The sequence below is a fragment of the Centruroides vittatus genome, unplaced genomic scaffold (genome assembly GCF_030686945.1).
Source record: "Centruroides vittatus isolate TY-2023 unplaced genomic scaffold, ASM3068694v2 contig_5, whole genome shotgun sequence".
In the NCBI taxonomy this organism is placed as follows: Eukaryota; Metazoa; Arthropoda; class Arachnida; order Scorpiones; family Buthidae; genus Centruroides; species Centruroides vittatus.
This window is the reverse complement of record NW_027122286.1, coordinates 3229760-3242811: the sequence shown is the minus strand read 5'-3', so window position 1 is coordinate 3242811 and position 13052 is coordinate 3229760. Positions and strand designations below refer to the sequence as shown.

The 13052-nt window shown below is 31.0% G+C and overlaps 2 protein-coding genes across 2 annotated transcripts in view; both read left to right on the top strand.

Annotated features, from left to right (window-relative positions):
- Positions 1–304: 304 nt before the first annotated feature.
- Positions 305–5927, top strand: LOC136978180 (probable G-protein coupled receptor Mth-like 3). Its single transcript, XM_067273829.1, has 3 exons — positions 305–440; positions 532–1475; positions 4894–5927. Exons 1-3 carry the CDS (start codon positions 329–331, stop codon positions 5911–5913), a joined length of 2076 nt encoding a protein of 691 aa, XP_067129930.1. The 5' UTR covers positions 305–328; the 3' UTR covers positions 5914–5927.
- A 5625-nt stretch (positions 5928–11552) lies between these two features.
- Positions 11553–13052, top strand: part of LOC136978225 (alpha-tubulin N-acetyltransferase-like) — a 28492-nt gene continuing 26992 nt past the window's right edge. Inside the window, exon 1 of the mRNA XM_067273886.1 lies at positions 11553–11720. Coding sequence (XP_067129987.1) covers positions 11596–11720 — 125 coding nt within the window. The 5' untranslated portion in view covers positions 11553–11595. The remainder of the gene's footprint in view (positions 11721–13052) is intronic.

Genomic DNA, 13052 nt, shown 5'->3' with positions numbered 1-13052 from the left:
GGTCAGGGGCCTTACGCACCACTTAACTGCGCTTAATAGTAAAAGATAGGACTCGATACTCGTATATATGGTATATATATTGGCTACTCATAAACGTTTATGAGAATTAGATTCGGATAGGATTCACGATCCATCGAAGAAGCAGGTCTTGAACGCTTTGATCATTCAGCTGCCATTTAAAAATATTAATATAAAATTAATAACAATAAGAATTATTAATATTTTAAAAATTAATAATGTAATTAATATATTTGTAATTCATGCTTTAGTACAAAGAGTTTAATATTTTTTATTTGTTAGATCGATTCAGTCATTGAAAATATTCATCATGAAGCATCTCATCATCTTTATTTGGATGATAAATGGAATTAAATCATTTATTATACCAAATTTTAATAAAATATCCGAAGAAAGTCCGAAAAAAATTACAGAAATTACAAGTAATAATTAAAATTAATATGACATTTTTTTATTCTTTTATTTCCAAAATGATGCTAATTAAAGATAATTTTTAATTTGGAATCTTTTTAGGAGAAATTCCAATAATATCTCATGAAGAAAACTTATTAGAATGTGAACATGCGCACAAACATTGCATGAAACCCAATCCTCTACTGATGGGCAATTCATTTTGTCATTGTAATTCCAAATGTTACAAATATGGTGACTGTTGTTGGGATTCTGCACATGATAAAAGTGATCAAGTAATTCGTGTGAAGTTTGAGTGTATCCGTTTAAAAGACGAAAAAGATTCTCCAGCTTATTATATGATTTCTCATTGTCCTTCCCATTGGTTGGATCAAAAAACTAAATCTTGGTGCGAAGAGGTGGATCTCTATCCTGATGATCTTCTCCTTTACATACCAGTTACTAGTAAATCGAATTATTACGTTTATAGGAACGTATTTTGTGCCATGTGTAATAATGTTCACAATGTGCAAGCGTGGACACCATACACTTCGTGTTATAATCGCAGCCTAAGTTGTCTAGTAACGATTGTACCTCCTGACTTAATTCCAAAACCGAAAGAATGTGACTGGCATGGGATCTTTGTGTGCCATCATGGTTCTTCATCGGTTCGTTACAACTGTGCCACATATTATGCCCCAGTGAAATACACTGATTCGAATGGAATTGAATATATATACAAGAATAAATTCTGTGCCTTTTGTGCTGGTTTAACAGAAGATCAATTGCAATGTTCCATAAGATACTCTTTGCGTAAAGAATTAAATCTGGAATTATCCATTGCAATTCTCTTGGATGTCGATTTCATTCAAGGAGGAATTATTGTTGGCAACACAAACAGATGCCCCGAAGGAAATATATATGATCCATGGAAGAAAAAATGTCGAAGTATTTATTGTGGAAAATTGTTTTATTATAAAGATGGAAAGTGTGTTAAATTATCAAGTAGAAATGGAGATAATGATTTAATTTGGACTAACGGCAGTCTTGATAAAGATTGCGCTAAAGTAAGTAAATGATTTCTAAAATTTGTTTACATATTTAGAATTTCTTTGAAAATTTTAAAGGCAATATTTTCTTAAACTAATTTATTAAAATTTTAGTTAAGTTGATTTTAGTTAAATTTTAGTTAAATTAAATGTTAAATTGAGTTTTACTTGCACCCCTCATCAGGTAATACGTATCTACAATAGGGAAACATACAGATGTTACAAAATTATTAAAATTACAGCATTCAAATGATTTATATTATAACGAACTAACCTCTTTTGCTAAAACATACAGCGCTCCACTATATCGATGTCTTACCCTCGAGGCATCGTTCTAACAGTCTTTTTGTCTGTTTACGTGCTACTTTGCCCTTACCACTTCCTAAATAATGGGATGGAGATAGATGACGGGCGGGCTCAAGTTCCCACACGTTATCTATCTTCATCCCATTATTTAGCCTAAGTTAATAGTGTTGTGTGCACTTCAGTCGAGATGCAAAACAGATATACAATATTTCAAATGTTTTTTAAGAGAGGAGTTCACATCAACAACATAAAACCTACCTAAATCCATCTCAGCAACCATAGAACGTAGAAATATTTGGGAGATCGAGAGACAAATCATAAAAGCTGCAATAAAATTCAAAATTAAAAAATCTTCCTATTGAAATGGTAGATACAAAGATAACAAGGAAATACAAAACCAGTTAAAGAAATTACTGATTGACAATATTAGAAAACAAAAGATCAGAAACTACAAAAACTATTCGGATATCCAACGCCAAGTGAAAAGGGGGGAAGTAAGTTAATATTAAATAAGACAACTAAAAAAAATACCGAAAGTAATAACAAATATACTGAAACTAGGACTAGAATACAATATGCCACTAAATGATAAAGCAATTAATGTAGTTTCCGAAATTGATAAAGCAGTATATCAAATAAAACAAGGAAATAAGAAAAAATTTAAAACACCAAATAAAAAGTGACATTAAAAAATTAAAAAATAGCACTAAAAAAGGTGAGATAATGTTAATAGAAAGGAAGGGAAAAAATTATTCAAAAAAGTGTATAATATTAGCGAGGTTGAAGCCGAAGTTTTAAACGCGAAAACGTGTACGTCGGACGTTCAGCGCCGCTTTCCTGTAAGCCTAGAAGTTTGACAATGGCGTTTGAAAAGTCAGTGGAATCGTGCTCGACGTTTCAAATGCCATTGTCAAACTTCTAGGATTACAGGAAAGCGGCGCTGAACGTCCGACGTACACGTTTTCGCGTTTAAAACTTTGTCCTCAATCTCGCTATTGAAAAAAATATTTAAAGAAAAATAATTTAAATCTAATCAAAACAGATAAGACAAATCAAATCATCATTGTTAATAAGGAATAGGAAAAAAAAAGAAAAAATCTGAATTTGTGTTAACAGATGATTTTATAGAACTGTCCGAAGATCCAAAAGAAGAAATACAAAAATCGATGAAAAAAGAAATCACAAAATTATATAAACAGAAAAAAGTTACATCAAGTGAGAAAAAACAAATGCTCAACTATAATGACATTAGAAAACCACAACTTAAAATTCGACTAAAAACACATAAAGCAGGTAATATATGCAGACCATTAGTAGATTTTAAACATACACTATTATCTAATTTAGAATTATTTATTAAGGAGAAAGTAAAAGTAGTACCCTATTCAAATTATTCCATAAAAAACACTGATGAATTATTAAGAAAGTTGATGCAAGTAAAGATGAAATCAACATATAGGTTATTAAGTTTGGACAGAGTTTCTATGTACCCATCAGTAAAGTGGGAACTTATTGAAAAAGTCTACTTAATCTAGACACACATAACTGGTTACTAGAGTTAATAAAATATAGTTTTGTGAATAATTACTTTCATATCGATGAGAAAATATATAGACAAAAAAATGGTATTAGTATGGGTATAGTAATTGGCCAAAAACTTGCCGAAATATGCATGATAGAAATAGATTTAAAAAATTAGAAAATTTAAATGGAATAGTATTTATAGCTAGAAATGTGGATGGCATTTTAATAGTATACGACACGTTAATAATCAATGAAAATATAATATGCAACTATGCGAATACATTAAGCGATACTTTAAAATTTGAAAGCGAAACAGAAACTAAAAATTAAATTAATTATCTGAACATAACTATAAACCGCGGGAAAAATGTTCTTAATATAGAACCATATAAAAAAAGCTGCAATGTAGATAAAAATGTAAACTATAAATCGTATTGTCCTATAACAATTAAAAGGAATAATTTTGTGACAGCACTATCAAAGATATGGAACAGAACATCTAAAGCAGAAGATAAAGAAAAACAACAAAATGAATTAATAAATATATTTATACTAAACAATTACCTCAATAGACTATTTTTAAAAAATGGATAACGGAATTTATAAAAAATACAGATTTAATGTTAAAAACAAAAAAGATGATAATATATATATTATGTATTCCCTTATATTGAAGATACATACGAAAAATATAGAAATGTTTTCAAAAAATATGGAGTTGTACTAGCAGCCAAACTAAAAAATAAAATCAAAAATAATATTAATATCAATAAAGTTAAGAATAAAGAAACACTAGAAGAAGTAGGTGTTGTATATGAGCTAAAATGTACGTGCAAATAAACCAGCAATTTACATAGGTGAAACAGGAAGGAAACTCAAGACTAGAGTAAGGTAGCATGAAACAGCTATCCGGCTAAAAAATAACCAATTACCATGGACACTTCATTCTAACAAATATGGATGTGTGATCAATAATAATAATATAAAAATAATCCACAAAGGAAAAGATAAGTTTTTGCAAAGGTTCAAGGAACATTTCGCTATTGTAAGTGCACACGACACCATTAACTTAAATAATGGGATGGAGATGGATGACGTGTGGACGGAAGTGGTAAGGGCAAAGTAGCACGTAAACAGACAAAAAAAAAAAAAAAGAAAAAAAAGACTGTTAGAACGATGCCTCGAGGGTAGGGCATCGATATAGTGGAGCGCTGTATGTTTTAGCAAAAGAGGTTAGTTCGTTATAATATAAATCATTTGAATGCTGTAATTTGTAATAATTTTGTAACATCTGCATGTTTCCCTATTGTAGATATGTATTACCTGATGCAAGTAAAACAAATTTTTGCACCCGAAATGCATTGTAATGTAATAAAGGCTAACGGTTGTAATCCTTAGTAGTTTTGTCTCTGATAAAATGCGGTTATAGCTAAAAAACGATGGTTGTCTTCGGCATTAACCCTTGAAGTTTTTTAATTTTTTAAGAAGTTTTCTTTTAAAAGATTGATTTTTTTTAAAAAAATATTTAAAAAACTGCACCATAAATAAATAAATATATATATATTTGTTACTTATACAACCTATTTGTTTATTTATTTTTATTTAGCTCTCTATAGAGAAGAATTCATACATAATATACGAAAATGGAACAATGGTGTTATTAGAAGACAGAACTGTTTTCCCATCCGGAAGCTATGAGATTAGCAATAACGAGAGCATCTTGATATGCGCACAGAACGAAAGTATAAAAAAATTTTCCGAAGGACAAACATATTTAACCATCATATGCCTATCAATGTCGATATCTTGTTTAATTTTGAAGATACTTTTATTCATAACGCACGTAGAACAGCATAAACTATCAACTGTCTTAATGTTTTACTTATCTCTTTCGTTGTTCTTTGCTCAGTTACTATTTTTGATAGGTGAAGCAGAGCTTTATAAACCACTTTGTATAATTATTGCTGTAAGTACACATTACTTCTTTCTTGTTACAATATTCTGTAGTAACGTCCTTGCTTTTGACATCTGGAAAACGTTTACGAATTTAAACAGGACCCCAAATTATAAATTCAAATATCTTCCATATTATTCGTTGTATTGCTGGGGCATTCCATCAATTATCGTGTTATCAGCGGCAATTACAGAATGGGCATTTCGTGGTAAATTTTCTCCAAAGTATGGTCAATACGTGTGTTGGATTTCAAATCGTTTTGCCTTATTAATCTTCTTTGCTATACCTTCAGGGATAATTTTACTAGCTAATGTTGTACTGTTCATAGTTACTGCTTTTTCTATCGTTAAAGCATCAAAGTCTACGAAAGTAGCTCGAGAAAATGCACAAGATAAAAGGAATTTTCGATTTCTTTTATACATCAAATTAGCCTTAATAATGGGATTATCTTGGATTTTTGGATTTATATCCGCATATTCTAACAGCAATGTATTATGGTATTTATTTATTATACTTAACGGACTTCAGGGTGCATTTATACTCGCAGCATTCACTCGTATAGATACAATTAAACAATTTATAAGAAAAGTTCCAGGGAAAGAAACAATTTATAATTGTGGTTTGAAAGCTTCCCATATATCAATAGCTTGTATCACTAGAAGTAAGACTTGAGCTGTACGGAATGGCCCAAAGTCAGTAAACCATTGAAAAAGTCTAAATTGCTCTTCAAATATTTAATCATACATGTTCTAAACTCCGTTTACGATTCACATTCGCAAGTGTATTTAGAACATATAAAACATAACGAACTGATTTTGGGGCCATAATATATGCCGACAGTGGACTACCGCGAACACGCAAAAGTTACGGCGGTCGCGCTACGTAGTTTTTGCGTAACGTTATTCAATTTTGTACCATTTAATAACTTACGCCGAGGTTTCATTTATATTGGTTTTATTACTAAGAAGAAAGAGATTTTATAATAGAGTGCTTTTTGTTTAAAATAGAAATACATCTGTAATACTCTAATAATTTATATCAGCAGATTTTGTCATTCATTATATTGTTATACTTTTAAACTTTTTCTTTGTAAAATTGCTTTCATTTTCATATAAATTTACGTTGAAATAGCTTACGTTTAATAAATTTGTTAATAAAATTATACATTTAAACATACAGTAATTTCTACAAATTATTTTTTTTTTTTTTAATTTTCCAAACTTGTTGAACGGTTTCATCCATAATAATAAACAACGCTTTTAGCCCACGACTATAAATTAGATAGAGTTAGATAACCTAATAAATAGTATTTAACAATTTGGAGGGCTTATCATATCAAGGCCGACGGAAAGAAGGACCAGATCTTTTACAAAAAAAGTTAGTCTTTAATAATCACATTTCAAATTTAGGTAAGGATGATTTCGGGTACAAGGAGCCCTCATCAGCTTACAAACACATGGCACCAACATAATAATTATAATAATACTAATCGTTAACCAATACAAAGGAATATCTAATATTGATACATACAGTGCACTGTATTTACAATTTTTAATGTAAGCCACTATTAATAATAAACTATTAAACTAAATCCACTATTAATAATAAATATTGTTAAATATATTAAAAACCAAAAAGGGAGGGAAACTTCAGTCCCACGTTGTTATTAATTCTAATGTCTTCCTGTATTTTCAGAATTTCTAGGTGTTCCTGTAGTCTTCTTTTTAATTCTTCTCTACAGGAACACCTAGAAATTCTGAAAATACAGGAAGACATTAGAATTAATAACAACGTGGGACTGAAGCTACATAAGGGTGGATTGACATTGTTTTTACATAACCTTGAAACAGATGCTGAACAGATGTGGGAGTAAAGTCACATCACTTTGTAAATTAATTGTAACAAGACAGTTGACTTCACACAGTCTTATGGATCAGGTGTATTTGTTTTTGTTTTTGTTTAAAGTCTGGAAACCAATTATTTTAATAATAGCAAGTTTATTGTTAGTTTCCTTCCATTTTTGGTTTTTAATACAGTATACTTATATTACTGTATATATTAGATATTCCTTTGTATTGGTTAACTATTAGTGTTATTATAATTATTATGTTGGTGCCATGTGTTTGTAAGCCGATGAGGGGTCCTTGTACCCGAAATGCATCCTTACCTAAATTTGAAATGTGATTATTAAAGACTAACTTTTTCTAAAAGATCTGGTCTACCTTTCGCCAAACTATTTTCCGAGCATCGATCGGTTCGTTCCGGAAACGACGAACATTCGTCAATTCTCAAACAGTAGTTTGTGTCACTGCTTTTATAGTTATCAATAGTTCAAATCTGTCAATGGAAAAAAAGAAGATAGTGGATGGTATCACTTCACTTAAAGAGAAAAATATGAACGTGAAGAATTTTTTAAACAATAACAATAAAATGGTATTGCAAAAAGACAAAATAAACTACATAGAAAAATTAAAATAAATATTTAAGTATAATTTGCTTCTTGTTTTGATGACCATGTTAATTTTCTATTGGCTATTAATTAATATGCCTTTGGAGTCAATAAAAAATGAAATGAAAAATCAGTCACCTTAAAGTCATATGTGATCGTTGTGATAAGTTTGGGTTTAAGGAATATTAATAGCCAATAGAAAATCAATATAAATACTGTATTTAAACTATAAACCAAATCGAAAAATAAACCAAATTCAAAAATAAAAGACGATCTAATTTTGAAAATCCAGCTACGAGTTGCGTAACTTTCCCAGCAAAAAAATTAAAATTGTGTGTGACGCTTATGTTATATTTCATTTAAAAACTTTTTATATTACTAATCATTATAAAATGGCGAAGAGCTTAATTTTGAGGAGAGAGATGAATTTTATAAACAAATTGTAAATGTTAATAACCAGTAAAATCTTCATCCGACCACACTTGAGATATGACACATGACCCTTCTATCTCCTTTCCCCCTTGACCTTTACCCAACAAAATTTAATAGCATCAATACCCCTAATACACAAGGTTACGAAAAGTTAATATCAATACACTTTATACGAAAGGTTTATTACGAATGTCAACGATAAGACCGAAATTCCATAGAAAACCGGCTCTTGTGATGGGTTAAGAAACTACAGAAATGACGAATGAACACCGAAGGGACCAATGTAAATCCTTTTCTAGGGCCAGTTAGCCTACGGCGTATTCAAAATCTCAACGTGCAGCCAGCATCTCTCAGTACCTCTGTTCAAAATCTCAGATGACTTACGGTTGCTGCCAGCGTGCTTTCAGCAAACTGCAGGCGTCTTTTTCAGTGCTGGATACACCAGCAAACAAGATGGCAGCCATTAATCAATTAAATTCAAAATTGTCAACGCAAAATAGAGCTCTTACGAGCGCCATGCTCTTAAGAACTCTATTTTGCGTTGACAATTTTGAATTTGATTTCTTGATAAATAAACCCTGAATAAATTAAAATTTGGTTAGAACATTAATAGAATATTTTAATGTACTTGTATATTTACGTAAGACATCACATAATTTGTTTTAGTTGTTAATGTGTAATCTTAGGATTGATTTAATTATTTAAAACTCTTACTGAAATTTAAAAATTCTCCATCCCTATTTCTCTTTTCAATATATTCATTTTTCATTAAGCTGTTCTCGTTAAATAAGTTCAAAAATAAATTTAATAACGTAACGTGGAAGTTCACATCGTTCGCCATTTTTCGTTTTTCTCTTCCTAAATTCCCGGCAGCCAGCGTTTGTGTTCTCTAGAAAATGACAGCAGTGCTTCACTTCCAGCAGCATCTCACTGGATTGATGCTGAGATTTTGAATACTCCTCTAGTCACTGTCTATAGACAACTTGCATGGGACGTATTGGAGTCCCTGATGTACTATACATGTTGTGTATGTGCGTTTTGCTCTTGCCATATTTGTGACGTTTCCGTTCCTTTTAAATCTCACTGATACTTGATAGACTGGGTGCATTCTTTCATTTCTCCGCATAACTCCGCGTAAGCCGCATCTATTTAAAAATTCCTGCGGAACGCGTTCCTATATTCCGGTCGGAGTGCGCGCTGTCGGACGGCAAAAACGGCTCTTGTAGTAGCAGTTTACGGTGGAAAGCGACATGGCGCTCTTCATGGCACAGATAGTTTCGTTTTGGAATCCATTACGTGGTTTTATGAATGATAACTTAGAAGTTGTGAAAGCGCAAGTTAGTGCTCGTGGTGATGTGTCTTCTCGATTTTTTTTTTCCGATGATAGCCGGCACTCTAATTTTTTTTTCCGTGATTGCTTTGAATGCTCTGTCGGCAAGATAATTCATTTTATGATTAAATTTTACAATTGGGACCCTTCTTTTGTTTCTAAAAACTCATATTTTAAAATCATAAATAACTTCATCACAATATTTTCTTCTAAATGCCTACAAACTGCAGCACACTCTCATAGAAGCGGAGACGCAAAGCGATCGCTTCTACGGAACTGGATTTGTCAGTTTCGGGTTGTAGACTACGACCCGAAACTGACAAATCCAGTTTCCGCGACCGACGAACAGCTGTTCACCGTAGCGGCATAATTTAAAACTAACATTTACCAGGGGTCACCAAACTACGGCCCGCGAGGTCAGTTTTATCCGGCCCGCCGCACTGTGCCACAAATGAGCTAAAATATAATTATTTATATGGAAATATCATAGATTGTAGATAAACTTACTATGTAGAAATAATTAAAATAAGTGTAAGTAAAAATTCCAAAATTGGTCAATCTGATTTTTGCATCTGACAATAATATAATTTTTAGGAAAATCAGTAAAATGAAATTTTCGGCTTTTTGCGAATTTGGATATCAGAGCACTTTTTGTATAACTACTGTACCTGCAATGAAGTTTCTAAGAAAAGCGATTACGAGCTTGCTGCAGATAGTGTTTGCGTATTGGTAAATAAATATATTGGTTTTGTTTATTTTTTGTATATTCAGTATACTATATTGAACAAAATGGTTATGTGGCCCGCGCTTGTCATTCTTTCAGTTATCTGGCCCGCTATGAAAAAAGTTTGGTGATCCCTTCTTTAGACGTGTGTGCACCCACTAACCAAACTTTAAATGGGGGAAGGCGTAAATTTTGAATGGTTTACCTAATGAAGAGAAACGGTGAAAGTAAATTTTAAAACAGAATAAAACAAATTTGACAATTACAAAAATAAATAAATAAATAAATAAATAATAATTACCATACAGCATTTACAAGTGATGCTATGCAATGGTCAATAAAATTATCTTTACCAGTCGGATTTTGTGGGCACTAAAGAACTTTTTCTTTAGTGAACACAAACTGGAAAAGGTTTTTTGAAATAACCACAGGTAGAAAAAGTTTTAAAAATGATATCTCATTATTAATGGCTCTTAACTTCTGCTGATTTAATCCGTAACAAAGCAGTTATCCTGCCAAAAAGGGGTTTAATCTTTTTTATGGTATCAATAAGGCATCTCTGGATCATACTCATTCCACACAATCCACTATACGGAGTCCATCGGTTTTCGAGTCGAAAGAAGTATCAACTATTGTAATAAATTTAAACATTTAGTCATTGGATATCGCTAATCAATAGACCACGAAATCCCATACAAACGATATTAATAAAATAAAATGTGCTTAAATTACATGCGCTTATTTTTCTCGTTAACAGAAGTCAGCCATCGACAAATCACGCGGCCCGATAGAGTTAGGGTACGTTCGTTAAGTCGAACGAGTTAAACGCGTTAGTAACGAATCGTTCGAAAAGTAGTAGTCTCGCTCAGTGCGCATGCTCCGCGGTGATGACGTATCGAACGAAACTCTAACGAAGCTCACGAAGGAAAGAGTTAGTTTACTTCGTTAAGAAAATGGCGCCGACGATATCGATGTTTCTAGATGTACTCGAGTGTTTAAATTGTGAATTAAAAGGTGAAATGATTGAAATAACTGTCCGTCCGAAGCAACCTAAGTAATATTTTGGATAAGGCTGCACTAGCAACATTCATATCTTCGATTTTAGAAACAGCCATTTAGTTATACCGAATCGTTCGAAAAGTCTAACGAAACAAGAATAACGATGACGTCATTCTCGTTTAACTCGTTTGACTTAACGAACGTACCCTTAATACGTAAAACTTATAAGCATCAGAAATACAACATTAATAATATATAATGAGTTTAAATATTTCATTATCAAATGTCGGTGATTAATAAATCATAGCGCCTCATAAATTCGATATTAATTAATATCATAGTATGAAAGCTTCTTGAATATTTTACTCAACAGGAGTCGCTGTATACGCGACATTGGGAAAATTTGGAATGTAAACAAACATGGAGTTTTCCTTCGACGTAAATTTGATTCTTCCTGATAAAATTTGTGTGTTAGATAAAAATCTCAAACCAAGAAATATCCTGAACAAGAAAAACGTTAATAATTCTAAAAATTCTACAAGAAGGTAATAAGAATTTAGGTATATTTTATAACTTGCATGATTAAACTTATAATTCAAATAAGCATTAGTAATTACTTTTGTATGTAAATTTAATAATGTTTTTATTTTGATGATAATATTTAGATTTGATTCATTTATTGATATAAATTGTTATGAAAGTGATGTCATTCTCGAGATTACAGTTATCAGCAAACATCTTAAAATAAACTGAATGATAATGCATCAGCTGGAAGGTTACACAACTACATGACAGTTAAACTTTGCCAGGAAGTAAAAATTAAGCAACTGGAATTCTAAATTAATAGCTTGTTGTTAATGTACAGTACAATATATATTAAACATTGGAACTTTAATGTTAATAAAACTTAATTGTAAAAGCATCAATATTATAACTGCAAAATTGAATATAATATATCAAATGTTAATTTATTAAATCTGTACTTCTATTTTGTACAATATATCCTAATTCTAATAACTTTTAATATAGTTAATTCCCATTTTTATTATCTAATTGATTCCTGAAATATCATTGTTACGTGAACTGTCAAAATTTGAACTGTAATTATGATGGATGAGTGGACAGATGGTAAGGGCATCAACCTTCCACTCTGAGAATCTAGGTTGGATTTTGATCAGAGGCCTGGGGAATGTTTTAGAAGTGGTTTGACCTTGGATGTATTGAAACCTGGCTACTCCATTATGGGCCTGATCATACCTATAATGGCCTGGAAAAAAATCTTTTTAATTATGCAGGGTGGAAAGAATTTAAAAAAAAAAACACTGCAGACTCACTGTCATAAATTGAAAATTTATTCTTAGAAATATATATTATATCAAAACAGCAAAAAAATAGCTACAGTACTTGTGGAATTTCATATAGCTATAGTAATAAATTGATACTATTCAAAAATGGACCATAAAGGGGATTTACTAAGTTTGAATAAATTAGAAAATATCAAGATTAAATATATTTACATTCAGATTATGATAGTAGTTGTAGATAATTTAATAAGAAGTGATATCACTTTTATAATAAGATGCCGCATACATTGTGTTGCAATGCTCAAAATCTAATCTCTTATAAAATCCAATAAATACAAACATCTGTATTCCTACAAACTCTGCCATCAGATTAATTATCATTTTCATTGAGTAGCAGATTTATAAATTTGAGTAAAATTATTATTGTTGTTGTTTTTTTAAAATTACTGTTTTAAATGCTAAACAACTATATAAAAATTTCAAAGCAGATTGTCAAATTGTCACATTTGACAATTTTTGGTCTAATATTTGACTCATGTTTATATTCTACTATGACTTCATAATAATGATAAT

Bases quoted from the DNA above. Each gene is read 5' to 3' on its own strand.
- LOC136978180 (XM_067273829.1), top strand. From the start codon at position 329: ATGAAGCATCTCATCATCTTTATTTGGATGATAAATGGAATTAAATCA. The intron at 441-531 runs GTAATAATTAAA...GAATCTTTTTAG, and splicing joins AAAAATTACAGAAATTACAA to GAGAAATTCCAATAATATCT. The intron at 1,476-4,893 runs GTAAGTAAATGA...ATTTTTATTTAG, and splicing joins TTGATAAAGATTGCGCTAAA to CTCTCTATAGAGAAGAATTC.